Source organism: Aquarana catesbeiana, linkage group LG04, assembly GCF_042186555.1.
Source record: "Aquarana catesbeiana isolate 2022-GZ linkage group LG04, ASM4218655v1, whole genome shotgun sequence".
Taxonomy (NCBI): Eukaryota; Metazoa; Chordata; class Amphibia; order Anura; family Ranidae; genus Aquarana; species Aquarana catesbeiana.
In genome coordinates, this window is record NC_133327.1 from 395,797,260 (window position 1) to 395,817,378 (window position 20,119).

The window sequence follows — 20,119 nt, forward strand, 5'->3', positions numbered from 1 at the left end:
CCAGAGATAAAATGGTATTTCTCCCACTATACAAGACTCTAGTCTGGCCACACCTGAATTATGCCGTCCAGTTCTGGGCACCAGTCCTCAGGAGGGATGTGCTGAAGCTGGAGAGAGTCCAGAGAAGAGCAACAAAGCTAATTAAGTAACTTATTCTTAGGGCCAAACTTTGGTTGTTCAGATGTTCTGCGAACACCGAACAATATGCGGTGATCGGGGCAAATTCAAAAGCCGCCGGAACACCATTAAATTCTATGGGACACTAACGTGAAAAATCAAAAGTACTCATTTTAAAGGCTTATATGCAAGTTATTGTGATAAAAAGTGTTTGGGGAACTGGGTCCTGCCCCAGGGGACATGTATCAATGCAAACTTTTTTTTAAAAACGGAGCAGTGATTTTATTTAATGCTTAAAGTGAAACAATAAAAATGAAATATTCCTTTAAATATCGTGCCTGGGGGGGTGTCTATAGTATGCCGGTAAACTGGCGCATTTTTCCCGTGTTTAGAACAGTACCACAGCAAAATTACATTTCTAAAGGAAAAATTGTCATTTAAAACTGATCGTGGCTGTAATGAATTGTCGGGTCTATGAATTGTCGGGCAATATGGATAAAACTCATTGAAAAAAAGAGCATGGGATCGCCCAGTTCATTACCAGGCCCTTTGGGTCTGGTATGAATATTAAGGGGAACCCCGAACCAAAATTTTTTAAAAAAGTGCGTGGGGGTCCCCCTAAAATCCATACCAGGCCCAAAGGGCCTGGTAATGAACTGGGCGATCCCATGCTCTTTTTTCAATGAGTTTTATCCATATTGCCCGACAATTCATAGACCCGACAATTCATTACAGCCGCGATCAGTTTGAAATTACAATTTTTCCTTTAGAAATGTAATTTTGCTGTGGCAGTGTTCTAAACATGGGAAAAATGCGCCACTTTACAGGTATACTATAGACACCCTCCAGGCACGATATTTAAAGGAATATTTCATTTTTATTGTTTCACTTTAAGCATTAAAAAAATCACTGCTCCCGAAAAAACATCTGTTTTTTAAAAAAGAGTTTGCAGTAAATAGATTTTGTATTTAAAAGTATAAAAATTGATAAGGTCATGAAAGGTCAATTAGCTATTCAGTTACAGCTGATAATTATTTTCCTGAGTGAGTAACAGTCTCTATCAATATTAAACAGTAAAGCAAACTGATTCTTAGCAATAATACTGGATTTGGAAGAGAAAGGAGGATAGGGAGAGGGTGAGGAAAGGGGGGGAGAGAGAGAGGGCGGGAGAAAAAGAGGGGGGGAGGGGGGTAGAGAGGGGGGGATAATAGACACTTAGTAAGACAGCATATCCAGATACATTCAAGAGGCACTTTAGGAGCCAGTAGTGTTACTCAGGGTTTCCATGAGCACTAGGGGGCCTAACCATGTGCATCAATCCACTGGGACCAGACCTTATCAATTTTTGGGGGCAGTTTCTACTCTCGTATGTTAGCTTGTACAATGGTAGGACAGAGTTGATCGTGGAAATCCACATGTGATGTGTGGGAGGGGTGGGTAGCTTCCACTTGAGGAGAATCTCTCGTCTGGCATAGTATAGAGCATAAAACAAAAATAATGTTTCATGTCTTGAGGCTTCCACATTTTCCATACTACCAAGCAATGCCATGGCTGGGTCTAATCTGAGAGACCAATCCCCAAAGGATCCCAGGATCCCCAGTACTTTTTCCCAATAGGGGTGCAACATAGGACATGACCATACCATGTGGAGGAATGACCCAGGGGAGGAGCCACACCTGGAGCAGAGGGCACTCATCCCAGGGTATATATTGGCTAGTCTAACAGGGGTGTAATATGCTCTGTGCAAAAACTTAAGTTGAATGAAATAATCCCTTGCTGAAATCATCTTAGTAGTATAGTCAGATACCACATCCTCCCAGCTTTCATCCGTCAATTCCGGGATGTTAGTCTTCCACTTATTATACACTTTAGTAAGGGATATCATGTACGCAACTGACAGATAAAAGTAGAGGGAAGACAGGGGTTTGTGCAAGAGTTTAGCAATGAGCAGTCGTTCCACACAATCAGTCTGTAGAGTCAGGGCGTCGGGAAATTGGGCCTGAGTCGCATGTCTGAGTTGGTAGTATCTGAACGTCATGGAGGCTGGAATAGCATATTTGACTTTTAGCATCTCAAAGGAGGAAAAGGACCTGTCAGTGTAGATGTGTTTAATTGTGATTATCCCTTTAGCAGCCCACAACTGGGGGTCTTGTAAAGGTGAGGTAGCTTGGGATTGCCCCATAAGGGTATATGGGGTGAGATGACGGAGTTTGCTTTGTAAATTGCCTTAGCCCTTTGCCCTGTATGGTTGTAGGCATCAAAGTCGTTATTTGGGGATGGGCTCTGGGCCCTCTATAGGGTAAATTACTCAACGTCGCATAGGAACCTAGAATGGCCGCCTCGAGGGTCACCGCCGGATTCTGTCTGGACTGGGCAAACCACCACCGGACCGTCACCAGGACTGCTGCCCAGTAGTAGAGCTGGAAGTGAGGCACTGCCAAGCCACCCCGAGATAGGGGGAGTTGGAGCGTCCGCTTCGCCAGTCTCGGGATCTTCCCAGCCCAAACAAAGATAGAAATAATGGAGTCTAATTTTTGAAAAAAGGATTTAGGGATAGGGTACGGGGCATTCCTAAAAAAATATACAAACTTGGGGAGATATACCATTTTTAGCAGATTTACCCTCCCCACTGGGGACAGGGGAAGTGTTTTCCAGAGATGGCATTTTCTGCCAAACTGGGTCAGTAGGGGAGAGAGATTATCTTCCATGTATGCCTGAATGGAACCCCTGACAATCACTCCGAGATACTTAAATTCATCCACCCATTGGAGTGGTGTGTCAGTAACCACCCTGCGACCCGACTAGTGGAGGGAGAACAGGATCGATTTGTCCCAGTTAACGCGAACCCCGGAGTATTCCCCAATTGGTCTATTATTTCAAGGGCAGAGCTTAGGGAGGCTCCTGCGTCAGCCAGATACAACAGGGTATCGTCAGCATAAAGTGAAATTTTTTCTTGGAGTATGCCAACCTGAAGGCCCTGCACTCTCTGGTCCTGACGTATCAGGATCGCCAAGGGCTCAATCGCCAGGGCAAAAAGCCCAGGAGACAAAGGGCACCCCTGTCTGGTACCCCTCTGTAAGCTGAATGGGGCTGACAGTAGGCCATTTACTCTGACGCGGGCAGTCGGGTCTCTGTAAAGTAGCTGGATCCAGGAGATGAATGTAGGTCCAAATCCAAAGCACTCCAGCACCTCCCAGAGGAAAAGCCACTCGACTGAGTCGAATGCCTTTTCGGCATCAAACGCAGCCACTATTCCTGTGTCACCCTCTCCAGCCAGATTAACGTGGGTGAACAGCCTGCGGATATTAATGTCCATTCCTCTGCCTGGCATGAAGCCGGATTGATCCGGGTGAACCAGAGCTGTAATCACCCCGCTCAACTGGGTCGCCAGTATTTTGGCCAGCAGTTTGGCGTCCACATCGATCAGGGAGATTGGGCGATAGGATTTGCAAAGTTCAGGGTTCTTACCTGGCTTGGGGATTACCACTATCACCGCCTCCGACATGGAAGCCGGAAAGGCCCCCTCACCCAGCGAGGACAGGAGCATAGAGTGAAACTTGGGAGCTAGTTCCTCAGTGTACGTTCTATAAAACTCATTAGGGAACCCATCTGGACCCTGCGTCTTCCCAGCTTGGTGCAAGGAGATGGCGAGTTGGACCTCCTCAAGGGTGATAGGGGAGTCAAGTCGGTCTCTATAAGTATCACTCAGGACAGGGAAGTCAATGTCCAAGAGGTGTATGTGGAGCTCCATAGAATAGTCCACCTGGGTGGAGTAGAGGTCTGAGTAATAGGATGTGAACCCTTCGTTAATTGCTCTAGAGGAGGTCTGTCTGACCCCATCCTTGTCAAGCAGGACACTCATGGAGGCCGACTGTTCTCGGACCAACCATGCCAGCAGTTTGCCCCCTCTTTCACCCTCCTCAAAGATTCTTTGGGACTGCTGCAGTAGTTTTTTCTTGGTTAGTGAGGTACGAAGCAGCATTACCTCTCTAGTCCACTCCTGAAGCTTAGTGTAGAGCTCCGGATCTCGGGTCTGGGTGTATTGGCACTCCAGGGAGGCGGCCCTATCTTCAGCCTTAACTAAATCTGCCCTGTGCTGTCTGCGAACTCCGCCAATAAGCGTTTGATACTGTCCCCTAGATGAGGCCTTGAAGGCATCCCACACCACTGCCGCTGGGGCCGACCCGGGGTTCAGTGCCCAATAGGTATTCATCTGTTGACGGATCCCAGCATCCACCCCAGGGTCAGAGATCCAAAATCTCGACAGTCTCCACAATCTATCTGCAGGGGAACCCTCGAGAGACAACTGGAGGAGGAGCGGTGCGTGGTCGGATATTCCCCTCAGGAGGATGGATACCTGCTGGACCCTGGGTAATAGAGGTCTCCCCACATATATCAGATCCATGCATGAGAGAGTCCTATGAGTGGCCGAGTGACAGGTATAAGACCTATCAGTGGGGTGTCGCCACCTCCACAAATCTATCAGCCCATACGTCTCCACCCAAATTGACAGATCTGAAGTGGATTCCTCCGGTGCGTCTCATGTTGAAATCCCCCATAAGCATCAAATTGTCCATGCCATAATTGGCAATAAGAGGGCCCAATTTATGGAGTAGCTTAGTCTAGGCAGGGGGAGGTATATAAACACCCACTAACAGTATCTCCAAGCATTCCACCATTGCATGTATTATTATATACCATCCATCAGGGTCAAGCACCAGCCCCAAGAGTCTAAATGGCAGAGACTTGCGTACTAGAATACTAACCCCCCTGGCAAAATTGGAGCAAGTTGAGTGATATAGGTGGCCAACCCAAGGTTTTTTCAGACCAAGGGTCTTCCTTCCAACCAGGTGGGTCTCCTGGAGGACACATATATGAGGACTATATGTTTTAAGGAACTGGAACACCAGTGACCACTTCACAGGGGAGTTAAGGCCCCTGGTGTTCCACAAGACAATTGTCAGTGATGCCATTCATCCGTCCAGTACATTAATATAGGAGATTTTTCAGAGGACAAGCCTAACCCGGACAGAGCGGAAACAAACATCCTTCCTACACAAAGAGAGTAGCCCCCAAGGGGCGGTAAAATTGCAGGCCCATATGACTGTGTCAGGTACAAATAATAATCAGTAAAACAGTAACAAAAATAAAAACAATATCAAAACATTCCCCTCCCTGCCCCCCCAGAACAGTGGGTGGCATTCCTTCCCAAAAACTGCTCGGCAAAACGCCAAGCATTGGAGGTAACATGTGCAAGAGGCTTACTGTACATATTCTTGCTGACCCATAACAGCTAGGGTCATCTGGATTATAAGTGGGATGCCGGTTTTCCAGCAAGCTGGGGGTACAAAACTTGGTGTAGGTAGTTGAGTGTTTCTGAGGCATACTTGGGCCTCTGGCTTAGAGTGAGGTTCCCCATTAAATGCAAATGGGGTAAGAGGGAAAAAGGGGTCAGAAGGAGACAATGGTAGGCCCCCGTTCAACAGGAGAGTGCTAAACTATGCAACTTTGGGTCTTCCAGAAAAGGGAGAACACTTGGGGTGGAAGGGCCATCTTACCCTCTATAGATATAAGAGGGGGAGCAGAGTCAATCAGTAAAGAATGCCAGAAAGCCACAGACAGATGAACAGCAAAGAGTACTCTGAACAGCAAACAGCAAAGAGTACTCTGTTGAAGCATAAACTGTGGAACTTATACTTGCTTATCCCACACGGATCGTATCAAGCCAGGAGGACGCCGCCTCTGGTAACGTGAAGAATCTCACTCATTCTCCATCTTGGACCCGGAGTCTGGCGGGGAACAGCATGCTGTATTTCAGATTTTTGGCGCGAAGATGGGAACGCATTTGATCGAACGACTATCTTTGACGCTATGTCTCAATGGAGTAGTCCGGGAATATTAGAAGTTTAGCATTTTCATACTTCAGGTCCCCCACTCCTCTGGCCTCTCTCAGGACAAGATCTTGGTCCCTAAAGTTCAGCAGTTTAAAAATAAAAGTGCGTGGGGGGGGCCCCAGCGGACCTCTGGCTGTGGGGATCCTGTGGGCCCGCTCTACCACAAAGTGAGGAGAGAAGGAGGCACGGGGTAGAAGAGACCGCAGCAGCTGTTCCGGGAACAGGGTGGTATCATTGCCCTCTGCTCCCTCAGGCAGACCTATGAAATGCAGGTTATTGCGTCTGCTGTGATTCTCAGCATCTTCGGCATGCGACTCGAGGTGTTTAACTCTGATTTTTAATGAATGAAGGTCAGCTGTGTGCTCCCTCTGTACATCCTCAGTTGCAGACACACGCTGTTCCACCTCTGCCACCTGGCCCCTGAAGGCATCAATGTCTCTCTTAATTAGACCCAGCTCTATATACACACTGTCCATTTTTTCATTTAAAGCTGTTTTACAGTCATTAATTGCTTCCAGGAGTGCTGTGTGCTCTGGAGGGGCTTGTGGAGCAGCAGCCTCGTGACTCACATCCTCCTCCTCCTGGGACGCCATGTTGTGAGGGACAGCTGTGGCCTTTCCCCTAGCGTGGTGTGCGGTCCTGGGTTGTTTGTGGGACTGTCGGCATGCTGCTCCTCCCCGTTTGTAGCCAGGCATGGGCAGGCGGATCCAGGGACTGAGGATGAGGTGTTTCTGTGGCGGATGGGCTTCAAGCACCGCGGGAATGAAGGATGAAGGATCCGGACGGCGGAGAGTAGCTAAAACACGTCCGCTCCCGTCGCCATCTTGGACACACCCCCCAAAACAGTTGTTTTTTTTAAAAAAATTTGCATTGATACATGTCCCCTGGGGCAGGACCCAGGTCCCCAAACACTTTTTATGACAATAACTTGCATGTAAGCCTTTAAAATTAGCACTTTTGATTATTCATGTCCCATAGACTTTAACAGTGTTCGTGTGTTCTACCAAATTTTTTGCCTGTTCGGTATGTTCTGGTGCGAACCGAACCAGGGGGTGTTTGGCTCATCCCTACTTATTCTCTCTGGAGAGGAGACACTTGAGAGGGGATATGATATCAACGTACAAATACTGTAGTGGTGACCTTGGCATAGGAAAAGAAAGTTTCTGTGAAAGGGTATTTAAAAAGACCATTTACTAAAATTAAAAGAGAAGCGGTTTAACCTTAAACAGCATAGAGGGTCCTTTACTGTCAGAGTGGTAAGGATGTCGAATTCTCTTACACAAGCAGTGGTATCAGCAGAGAGTATTGATAATTTCAAAAAACTATTAGATGAGTAATGGGATGGTCTGAATATTCGAGCCTGCTGTTCGAACAAACTAACATATGGGGCGCTCGCGGCAAATTCGAGTGCTATGGAGCACCCCATAATGCACTGCAATATATATATAGTGTAGTCAGTGTAAAGTATATAATACAGTGTATTGAAGTGGTTAAGGAGAACCCTATGACAGAATTAAGAAACAAAACAGCATGGGGCCCTTCGGGTCTGGTATACATTTTAAGGGGAAACCCATGCCAAAATTTTTTTAAAAATTGACGTGGGGTCCCCCCAAAATCCATACCAGACCCATATCCGAGCAAGCAGGAAAGGGGGGATGAGCGAGCGCCCCCTCCTGAACCATACCAGGCCGCTTGCCCTTAACATTGGGAGGGTGCTTTGGGGTGCCCCCAAAGTACCTTGTCCCCATGTTGATGAGGACAAGAGCCTCTTCCAGACAACCCTGGCCATTGGTTGTCAGGGTCTGTGGGTGGGGGGCTTATCGGAATCTGGAAGCCCCTGTAACAAGGGGGCCCCCAGATCCCAGCCCCGTCTATGTGAATGGGTATCGGGTACATTGTAAAAAAAGCTCCCTCTTGATGGGAGGCCTCCCAGTGACTGCTGTCTTTTGGCTGTGACAGCTGCTATATAGGCAAGGGCAGGGCCATCCAGTGACGTAACTGAGTAACCCCGCCCCCTTCAGACGGGGTGAGATCACCCGGTGGCCCCGTCCTTTCCTATATAACAGCTGTCACAGCCAAGAGACAGCAGTCGGCGGGAGCTCTCCCATTGAGATGGAGGTTTTTTTTCTATTTTTCAGGTCCATCTGGCAGCGTGATTGATGATGGATGTACATCAGGGGACACTTTTTTTTTTAATAAAGGAATTGTCAAAAACTGTCTATTGTGGTCTTTAGTTTTTGACACTTTTTTGGTGAATGGGTAGGGGTACAATGTGTCCAATACCCATTCACATGGGGGGGTGGGATCTGGGGGTCCCCTTGTTAAAGGGGCTTACAGATTCCAATAAGCCCCCCCCACAGACTCCGACAAAAAATGGCCAGGGTTGTCGGGAAGAGGCTCTTGTCCCCATCAACATGGGAACAAAGTGCTTTGGGGGCTACTCCAGCACCCTCCCCATGTTGAGGGTGTGTGGCCTGGTATGGTTCAGGGGGGGGCTCACTCATCCCCACCATCCTGACCTCCAGGCTGCATGCTCAGGTAAGGGTCTGGAATGGATTTTGGGGGGACCTCACAATTTTTTTTTAAATGTCTTAATTGCCTGGAGCCGGCAATACATTACAGCTGCAAGCAAGTTTAAATGACATTTTTTCCTTTAGAAGTGTCATTTTGCTGCAGCACTGTTGTATACATCACATCACTTTAGAAGCGCCACTTTACAAGCAGACTAAGGGGACCCCCCAGGCACGATATATAAAGGAATATTTCATTTTAAAGTTTCACTTTAGGCATTATTAAAATCGCTGCTCCTGAAAAAACGGTTGTTTTAAAACCTTTTTTTTGCATTGATCCATGTCCCCTAGGGTAGTACCCGGGTCCCCATACTTTTTTTATGGCAATAACTTGCATATAAGCCTTTAAAATGAGCACTTTTGATTTAGATGGGTACCTTAATGACTACAGCATACAGGGGTATACAATGTACTATTAATATAAACGCACACACACAGGTTGAACTGGATGGACTTGTGTCTTTTTTCAACCTCACCAACTATGTAACTATGTATATTGTTTAGTGCTCTATTTTCTGTGAAAAACAAAATAAGTGGTTAAAATATATGTTTGGCTATATTTGCCTTCAGTGTTATTTTCTCTGATGACAACATTTCCGCATTGAATGCTGGAGACTTGCATTGGAATACCTCAGCCTTAACATTAAAGGGTAAGTTCTCCTTTGTACACTTTTCTAAATTCCAGCTCCCCTATGCACCAATATAGCATTCATGTACGTTTTGTCAGGGCTGGGCTCAGCCCTTCCTTCTCTGAGCTGGCCGCTCAGCTGCCGGCTAATTGCCAGCTCCTATCTCTCCACAGTGACTCACCTGTTGATCATATCCTGCCTGTCAGTCCTGCCTACTTAAGCCATCCAATCCAGATGATCTCTGCCTTTGCCTTAGTCACATCTCTAAAGACGCTCTCCTGTGTTCCTGTTAAAGACTCGCTTAGCTGACATTCCTTCTGGCTCCAGATCCTGCTTGCTGTTCTACTACAATGTTCTCTGGCTCTCTGACGTTTTGGCTTGCCTGACTATCACTTCTGGTTCCTGAACTCTGGCTATGTTTTGACTACGTTTACTCTGTTTACTTTTTTTATTATTATTAAACAAGTGATTTAACTGTACTTCTGTCTCAGTCTCATTCATGGTTTCTACAGTAGGCGAAGGCCATGAATTCAGAAGATGCAGTCAATCCACTTGTTGGTAATATTTTTTCCAGATTTGATGAGCAGAATCACCACATGGATCAAGCGCTCCCGAGTCACATGGCTCCCCTGGAATCTCCCACTGTGGCTGCTCCGGTACAACCTGTGTTGCAGGCCGTCCCTGCTGCTCCAGTCTCCACCTCGAGTATTACCTCTATAAGAGGTATGTCTGGTTCCGCTCTGCTTCCCCAGCAATTTTGGGGAGATCTAGTCCAATGCAGAGGGTTTCTCAACCAGGTTGAGATATACTTTGAGATGCTGCCCCAGATGTTTCCCCCGGAAAGAAGCAAAGTAAGTTTTGTGATATCTTACATTATATCTTATATTATCAAAAGTTTATTCGTAACTTCTCGTCTCTGGTCAAGCCCCTGACTGATATGACCAGAAAGGATGGTAACCCACAGAGTTGGTCTCTGGAGTCCATTAAGGCCTTTGAGAGTCTCAAGGGTGCCTTTGTTTCTGCTCCTGCGTTGGCACATCCTGAACCTACATTACCTTTCATCCTTGGGATTGATGCTTTTGAGACTGGAGTTGGCACCCTTCTGTCTCAACGTCCTCCCTCTGAGAGTGCTATGCATCCTTGTGGCTACTTTTCCAAGAAATTGTCACCTGCGCAGTACAATTACGAGATTGGTGACAGGAGCTGTTAGCGATCATTTTAGCCTTGAAAGAATGGAGACATCTCCTTGAAGGTACCAATATGCCGGGTCTCATTCTTACTGACCACAAGAATTTCACATTCTTGTCTGAGGCTAAACACCTCTCTCCCAGAAGGGTGCAATGGTTTATTTCTTGTCTAGTTTCAATTACATTGTTTCATTCTTACCCGTACTAAGAATGTAAGGGCTGACGCTTTGTCACAACAATTTTCCTCCACTTCCAAGATGGAGCTGGTTCCGATTCCTGTGATTTCGCCCGATCATATTCTGGCTGTGGTTCGCACCAGTCTCACTTTTCCTTTGGGTGAAAAAATTCTTTCTGCTCAGGTCCATGCTCCTCCTGAGAAATCTTGTGACCGCTGCTTTGTCCCAGAGAGTCTTTGTACTGCAGTGCTCCAGACTTACCATTCTCCCAATGCTGCTGGCCACCCTGGGAAGAATCAACTCTTTTTGGGCCATTTCCCAACAATTCTGGTGGCCTAGTCTACATGCTGATGTAACCGCCTTCGTAGCTGCCTGTTCCGTGTGTTCTCAGAGTAAGACTCCACGACACCTTCCAGTGGGCCTCCTACAACCCATACCCAATGGAGAGAGGCCCTGGACCCACCTGTCTATGGATTTCATTGTGGAGTTACCCAACTCCAAAGGCAATACAGTTATCCTTATGGTGGTTGACCGGTTCTCAAAATGTCTCATTGTATTCTACTTAAGAAGTTGCCCACTTCTAAAGGAACTGGTTTCCATTTTTGCTTGGGAGATCTTTCGCTTACATGGGCTACCCGAAGTGATTGTCTCAGACAGGGGTAGTCAGATTGTGTCCTGGTTCTGGTGAGCCTTTTGTGCACAGTTGGGAATTCAACTTGCTTTCTCCTCTGCGTATCACCCTCAGTCTAATAGGGCTGCAGAACGAGCCAATCAGTCCTTGGAGCAATTCCTATGTTGCTATAGTTCTGACCATCATAACAACTGGTCAGACCTCTTACCGTGGGTGGAGTTCGCTCAAAATAGTGCCTTGAATTCTGCTTCCCAATTGTCCCCATTTATGGCGAACTATGCTTTCCAACCTTCCATGTTGCCTGACTCATTTGTTCCGCAGAGAATTACTGCATTAGGGAGCATCTCCATGGTCTTCGTTCAACTTGGGCACAAGTCCAGGAGGCTTTGCGACATGCTAATGATAGGTACAGACTCCATGCTGACTGCAAACTCCTGTCTGCACCTTCCCACCACGAGTTCAGCTCCCATGGTTGAGACAAAGGATCTTCCATTCTATTACTAGAGTAGGACCCACTAATTCGGGGTACTTTGTCGCAGTAAGTGGGCTTAGCACGATATGACAATATAGTGTGACCAAACCCCCGTATTTTTTTCAATATGTTCAGGTGTTTTTAAGTAGCCTTGCAGGAAATGTCATTCTTGAATGTGTGCACTGTAATATGTTTTGTATTCCCACCAGGTTGGGGACAGGGTCTGGCTGTCATCTCACAACCTCCAACTTTGTGTTCCCTCTCTGAAGTTCGCACCTCGGTTTATTGGGCCTTTCCATATTCTTCGCAGGATTAACTCAGTGGCTTACGCATTAGACCTTTCTTCTAATATGCGTATCTCAAATGTATTTCATGTCTCCTTATTAAAACCTTTGGTCTGCAACCGCTTTACTATCTCGGTGCCACGTCCTCACCCTGTACAGGTTGAGAACCATGAGGAGTATGAAGTAAAGTCTATTGTTGACTCCTATAGGTTCCGTGGGCGCATACAGTACCTGGTGCATTGGAAAGGGTATGGTCTGGAGGAAGACTCTTGGGTCTCATCCTCAGACGTACATGCCCCTGTCCTCCTCCGTCATTTCCATAGATGTTTTCACCTCAAGCCTGGTGGTCCTCCGAAGGGGAGGGGTCATTGAGGAGGGAGTACTGTCAGGGCTGGGCTCAGCCTATCCTTCTCTGAGCTGGCTACTCGGCTGTCTGCTAATTGCCAGCTCCTATCTCTCCACAGTGACTCACCTGTTGATGATAGCCTGCACATCACTCCTGCCTACTTAAGCTGTCCAGTCCAGATGATCTCTGCCTTCACCTTGGTCACATCTCTAGAGATGCTCTCCTGTGTTCCTGTTAAAGACTTGCTTGGCTGACATTCCTTCTGGCTCCAGATCCTGCTTACTGTTATGCTACGCTGTTCTCTGGTTCCCTGATGTTTTGGCTCATTTGACTATCCGTTCTTGTTCCTGAACTCTGGCTATGTTTTGACTACATTTACTCTGTTTACCTTTTTTTATTATTATTAAACAAGTGTGATTTAACTGTACTTCTGTCTCAGTCTGACTAATGGTTTCTGACATGTTTTTTGCAAAAATATCAAAGCTTTCCATTAAATCTATAGTCACTTACTTTTCTTTTCCTAATCCACGTTTCCAGACATTTCAATTAGTAATGTCTTCTTCCTGATCAGACTTTAGGTCATGACACAGGAAGGAGTTGACCAGCTGACCTCATTAGCACACACCCTGCATCATCCACCCTCCCACTCCCAAGTGCATGTTTTTTAAAATGAAATGTAATCAATCAGTGATCACTCTTCTCACTAAATACACAATGTACAGATTACATAGTGTATGACCATGTTTATGCTCCTAAATTTCCTAGTTGCGCTTTCAGTGGCAATTATTGTTAACAGCACACCAAACACAGAAGCAAACGCACATTTTGCAATGTGAAAAAAACTAGGGGCAAATGCTGCAAAACGCACAGTAAAAAACACACAACCCACAAAATGCCAAAATTTCCCATTAACCACATGTAGTGCAGCCAATTGAAATCAACGGCTGCCCTATGCATGTCATAGGAAAAACGAGACACAAAATGTGTGCTCCCACTATGCTAGATGGGAATGGGGCCTGAAAGTGAAATTGGTGCAGTAACACAAGAACAATGAGGCTCCATTCACATCTGTGCATTTCCTTGCATTTCAGAAATGCACTGCACCAAAAATCGCAGTAAAAAATGCACTAAGTTCCACTTTAAAATATAGTCCTGAAGCTTCTTTGGGGCGATTGCTGTGTGTAGGGCAGCCCTTTCAGGTAGATTGGCTTCCCTATGTGTGATAAGTGGAAATGCTCCAAAACGCCTTCCCCCCTCGCTAAAAAAAAAAGTATGTGGGAATGCGAGTTTCCGCTGTGCAGAGTTGTGAACGGGGCTTGACAGCTGAGTGTTTCTATCCACTCCCTCCTATGTACTTGTATAAAGATGGCCATACACTATGCAATCTGATTCTGTATTTAGTGAGAAGGGTGATCACTGATTGATTGCATTTCATTTAAAAAACGTGCACCTGGGAGTGGGAGGGTGGCTGATGCAGGGTGTGTGCTAATGAGGTCAGCTGGTCAACTTCTTCTTGTGTCATGACCTAAAGTGTCAGAGAACTCACACAGCAAGTACCCACCTCCGTGCAGCAGCTGCCAATCCTCGTTCTGATAATGCTAATGTGCATGCACGGAACCATAGCCAGAGACAAATGAGATCCAGGGTGGGCATGCACAATGGCACCTCAATGCGAACGCGCTAATGCACGCCCGCGAGTGCCAAAGCGCTAATGTGCTAACGCGCATGCGCCAATGTGCCAAGGTGCTAATGTGCTAACGCGCATGTGCCAATGTGCTAATGCGCATGCACGTACGTATGCTGGCGCGAATCCTGGCACACAGCACCCTATATAAACAGAGAGTCTGCCTAGCATCAGTGCTGGATTGTCTTCAGCTTGTTCCTGTCGTGACTCTACCTGATTGACCTTGTTCCTGAAAACCCGGCTAGCCTCTACCTGCAATACTGACCTTGGCTTGAACTTATGATTACGGCTCTGCCTCCTGATTCAGTACCCTCCTGCCCGTCTGTTGCCAACCCCTGCCAGTTCCTGACTACGGTTTTGCCTTCTGACTTGGTACCCCGCTGCCAGCCTGTTGCCGACTCCTGCCTGTTCCTGATTCTGCAGTTGATCCTGATCTGGCTCCCGCTGAACAAGTTTGGTGATCAGTTTCCACATCTCCTCAGCAGAGGTTCTCATATCTCCAAGTTCCAGCCTCCTGCCTGCAGGCACCTGCACCCTTTCATTGCTCATCATTTCGGGCTCCGCTGTAAGGTACGTGACATAAAGTCTGATCAGGAAGAAGACATTACTAATGGAAACATCTGGAAACGTGGATTAGGACAAGAAATATAAGTGACTGTAGATTTAATGGAGAGCTTTGATATTGGTGCATAGGGGAGCTGGAATTTAGAAAAAAAAAGCATACAAAGGCACGCTTACCTTTTAACTAAATATCTGCTACTAATTAAAACATGTTTTAAATATGTGCCTTTCTTCCCCAGAAAACAATATTAGGCCTCCTTATAATATTTTAGTAGGATTCTGAGGCTGACTGATTTTTACATAACGCCCTATTTTCTGTAACTATTCTAATTTCTGTATAATGCTCAGCATGCTGTATACTTTAACCCTTTGTTTATTAAGTTGTATTCCATACTGTATATCTTTATGCAGTTGTTTCTTGATAACCATGCTTTTGTTGATTTTTTTTGTTCAGCTATCAACTTTTCATGTTTTTTTTAACAAAAATTTCATTTTTAAAATGTGTAGATATGTACACAACATTTTTTACACATTTTAATAATGATTGTAATACATTCTGACACCATGATTTTGCAATGCTCTTTTGTCTCCACTTGGCATAATCTAATGCCCCGTACACACGGTCGGATTTTCCGATGGGAAATGTCCGATCGGAGCGTGTTGTCGGAAATTCCGACCGTGTGTGGGCTCCATCGGACATTTTCCATCGGATTTTCCGACACACAAAGTTGGAGAGCAGGAGATAAAATTTTCCGACAACAAAATCCGTTGTCAGAAATTCCGATCGTGTGTACACAAATCCGATGGACAAAGTGCCACGCATGCTCAGAATAAATAAAGAGATGAAAGCTATTGGCCACTGCCCCATTTATAGTCCTGACGTACGTGTTTTACGTCACCGCGTTCAGAACGATCGGATTTTCCGACAACTTTGTGTGACCGTGTGTATGCAAGACAAGTTTGAGCCAACATCCGTCGGAAAAAATCCTAGGATTTTGTTGTCGGAATGTCCGAACAAAGTCCGACCGTGTGTACACCCTATTAGTGTAATGTTCCACGTATACTTTAATTGTTTGTTTATTCAGTTGTTTTCTGCACTGCATATGTTACTGAAACTGTCTCTTTATAGACATGCTTTTGTTGAGTTTACCTTTTTTGGTTCAGATACCAGTTTTTCATGTTTTTTCACTGGAATTTCTTAAAAAATATATCGTAGATAACATACTTTACACATTTTTAACAATGATTGTAATACATTAATTTAATCAAGATAATACAATTATATATTTTTTTAATTCCTATATACTCAACAATAAAATGTAGAATTTAAATACAAAGCTACCTTGTAACCCCAGCTGATAACATTCAATATAACAAAAATGTATACAGTTGATTATGAAAAATGTCCTTTTAAATATGCAATTCTGGAAAACATAAGGCAATGTTTTTATATGCTCACAAACTCCAGCAAAATTTCTAGAGATATCAAATTGTATGATGATAGTGCTGCTTTTTGTCGTTCTTTGCAGATATATTTTTATATAGGCTATTTGGAATTCTTCGTATTTATCTCATTAAGTTATTAATACATGTATACCTTGTCAGCAAGAAGATCCAGAAGTCTATAGACCAGAGCTAATGCTCTGAAGGTCTGTAAGGCTTGAAGTGGTTGTGAACCCTTACATATACCCAGTGACGTGACTAGCCTTAGATGATACACTGACATTAAACATATCCCCCTACATATACCTCCTATATGTACCTGTTTATCTGTGGCCAGTTGTCCTGTACAGCCCTGTAAAACCCACAAAGCAGGGAGCGAGCAGCTGTTGCACACTGCACAGCTCAGTAAGAAGAGCTATGAGCCCTGATTGGTGGAGGACACACACCCTTGTCACAGCACACAGGAATAACACAGATCGGAATATACATCACAGGCTGTGTGCTGTGTGCTGGAGCTCCCTCCCCATAACCTTTTTATCTTTTGGTGTCAGGAAAACTTGTCAGAAGTGACTCATCCTGATAGCAGAGGAACAAGGCAACAGAGAGAAATAGCACTCAATGCCTTGGATAAAGACAAGTACACAGTATAGAAATGTGTGTTTTGTTAATTTTTCATGTCAGAGGTTTGCAACCACTTTAAGTCTGTCTTCAGGTGCTCCTTATTGACAGCAAAGCCACAAACAGTCTAGGTTTTCAACACTGGAAAAACTTACTCTGGTCTATACATTGAATACTCTTGGTTGTACCTAGCTGTCAAAGTTATCAATTATGTCATTTCATAAATACTACTTCTTTATTGAGCTTAGTAGAATTGGACAACATACTGTATACATACATATGGATTATCATATTTATGTTCCACGTCTAAGTTTTCATTTTTGCTCTGGCACTGCTGGCCAAGTCTTTTTTTTTTTACAAAAATTTAGAAACTATGTTTTCTGTACAGCATAAATTAGCTTTTCCTGTTTTAGTAAAAGTGTTAAACTAAGGAAAACATAGGAGATGACATTGACCTTCAAATTCTATCAAACGTTAGTCATTTAGATAAATGCTGAAACTGCCCGATTGCTAATGTGGTGCTGGTTTCATGTGAAGCAGAAAAATGTCATACTTCAACTAATTACCTGTCTTTTGATCATATACTTCTTTTTCTGGTTTCTTGACTGTATCTAGAAATAAATTAACAAAGCATTGCGACATCACTTATTTATGGCTGTCAGCTCTGTAGGCAGCACTAGTAAACTACAACAATTACTACAAAAATGTAATAAACAAAGTATTATAACTATTTATTCCAAGGTCATATACACGTTCAGCCTTAAAAATATTATACCAATATAGAAGGCATGCTAACAAAGATATTAATTAAGCAAACCATCTAAATGTACATATTATATTTTGCAATATAAGATATAACATTCCATAAAATATATTGCTACTTTTACCAAAATATTTTAATTTCAGGCAAACCTCACATTTTAAAAAGGTTTGGAATTATAGTGAATGTGATAGATTTTATTTGGTATATTTATTGAAATAATACTTATACCAAAATGTTGACTATGGGCTACAAATTGATTTTAGTACAAATAAAACACATCGGGTAACATGAGTTTTTCAGGGGATTAATATTGTTATGTACAGAACGAGAAGGATGATTGTTTGAAAACATAATTCTTAGTTCATACTGTATATTTAGAAGTACAAATTTGTAACATCTTTAACAGAGTAGTTACTGTACCTTTCTTAGGTTCTGTTACTTCTTTTCCATGTTTTATCACGGCTGCTTCTAGAACAGTAAATTGTAGACAAAGTAATTAGTCACTGTCATAGTAACCAAATGTGTTTGGCGGCCAATTATTCCCTTTATATTACAGCTAAAGCAGGACCATAACTAAGCATCTCATCTATTGACCATATATCAATTGAAATAGCTAGTGATGCTTTAATTATAAATGTATATATTAACTAAAAAGATATTTAAACACAAGTGAATATGACATATTAGATATTTAAGCAAATTTTCCGGCAAACAGCTAAATATACAGATGAAATACCTGTCATTACAGTCCTAAGATCTGCTCTGCCACAGCTCTGCCACACAGCTCTGCCACACAGCTCAGCCCTATTGCAGTTAAGTAACACTTACAAGTTTTCGCTCTCTTCTACCCTGTGAATGGACTTTAAAAGTGGAAGCTGCAGGTAAATAGGCTCATCTCTTTTTCACTCTGCTCCCTCCTTCTACCAACAGACTCCTTTTAAATGCATACACATGCTGTACAAGTGATGGGCTCTTTGTTCTGCTTCTTCCTTTTCCCAGTCAGAGTTTTGCTGTACACAGAATTGCCAGAGGCTGATATCGAATTCAGGTATTTAACTGCCTGGAGTTTGACTTTAACCAATTGGGGATTTTGAATGGAAGAGATACATTCTAAACAACTTCCACAAAATCTGTTATGTGCTGCTCCTCTTCTCTGCCTTTTCTGCCCCTGACACTAATACTGGTAATTGCTTTGTATTACACAGGAGAAGTGATTGTCAAAATGCAGCCATTCCTTTTGAAAGTGACACGTGTGGGTCATCTGCAGGAGCCATTGAATAAATAAAATTGATCAATATATTATTTCATCATATTCACTCTTTCATTCAGATGTAGCTTACAGCTGCAACATTTGTTTTGCATATAACAAAAGTTAAAGAAACCTTACAAGTGTATTAATAAAATGTTACCCCTTATTAAACTCTAATCAACTCAAATACATTTTTCATTCCTTTCTTTCTATTTTTCTACTATTTTTTTATTTATATCTTTCACCACTAATATTTTTTCACATTTTCATTGATTTTGTTTTGAAAATGTCCATTTAGAAAAAGCCTAATTTTCATGTACAAATAATTTTGCCATGCTTTCTACTAGAAATATAATGTTAATGCCATTTAAAAGGGACGAATTATAGAATAAATTGATTACTGTATTTATTGGCATATAACACGCACAGGCGTATAACATGCAGGAAAAAAACTTTTAAAAAAGGAACTTTGAAGCAAAATAAGGGTCAGTGTCCATCTGCAGCCTCACCATTGCCATCAATGCAGCCTGCTCAATGCCAATTTGCAGAATCACAAGTGCCATCAATGCAGTCTCATCAGTCCACATCAATGCAGCCTCACCATTGCCATCAATGAAACAGCCTCACCATTGCCATCAATGCAGCAGCCTCACCATTGCGATCAGTGCAGCCTGATCGATGCCCATCTGCAGCCTAGAGAGGACAGGGAGGGGGGCAGGACAAGCACCGACAGATTACATACAGTGAGAATCTCCTATCATGGACAGAACAGTGGTCCAATGGTGGCCCAGTAGACGGGACTTCCTATTACAGAGGCCGCCAAGTAAACAGGAGATTCTCACTGTATGTAATCTGACGGCGCTCATCTCTCCCCCCTTCCTGTCCCCTCCGAGGCAGCTAACATTGAAGTATTGGCGTATAACACGCACGCGCTATTTGCACCCAATTTTCATGGTGAAAAAGTGATTGTTATACGCCAATAAATACAGTACTTTTCATTTTTCAGTAACACAATTTTTTAACACTGGATAGAAAAAATGCATTTTAAATGTATTTTTGTCAATGGATTCTATAGGAATACATTTTTGTAAAACAACGTTGCCCAAAAAGCATAGAGCTCTCACCCTTTTGCTTTGGTCACAGTGAAAATTACTTATTACATGGAAAAGCTACTGCTTAAAGAAAGTAACGTGCTTACCTTTCTTTGATTCAACTGTTTCTTTTTCATGTTTTTTCACAGGAATCTCTAAAAGCACAATGGACATAATTAAAGTGGATGCAAAGTATATATATATATATATTTTTTAAATAACAAACATGTTATACTTACCTGCCCTGTGCAATAGAAATGCACAGAGCACCCCCAGTCCTCCACTTCTGGGGTCCCCTGCCAACGCTCTTGGCTCCTTTTCTTCTATGTGTGCCACTATAGGAAGCGAAGATCTTGAGCTGTGCTGTTTGGTAAATCTAATATCTTTTTCATGTGCCACATAAT

The 20,119-nt window shown here is 43.8% G+C and overlaps 1 protein-coding gene across 1 annotated transcript in view; it reads right to left on the reverse strand.

Moving 5' to 3' along the window:
* LOC141141259 (uncharacterized) overlaps window positions 1-20,119 on the reverse strand; it is a 1,017,917-nt gene that overhangs the window by 171,298 nt on the left and 826,500 nt on the right. The window contains exons 58-60 of the mRNA XM_073628940.1: window positions 19,823-19,870; window positions 17,796-17,843; window positions 17,179-17,223 (exon numbers count right to left, since the gene is read on the reverse strand). Of these exons, the coding sequence (XP_073485041.1) occupies window positions 17,179-17,223; window positions 17,796-17,843; window positions 19,823-19,870 (141 nt within the window). The remainder of the gene's footprint in view (window positions 1-17,178; window positions 17,224-17,795; window positions 17,844-19,822; window positions 19,871-20,119) is intronic.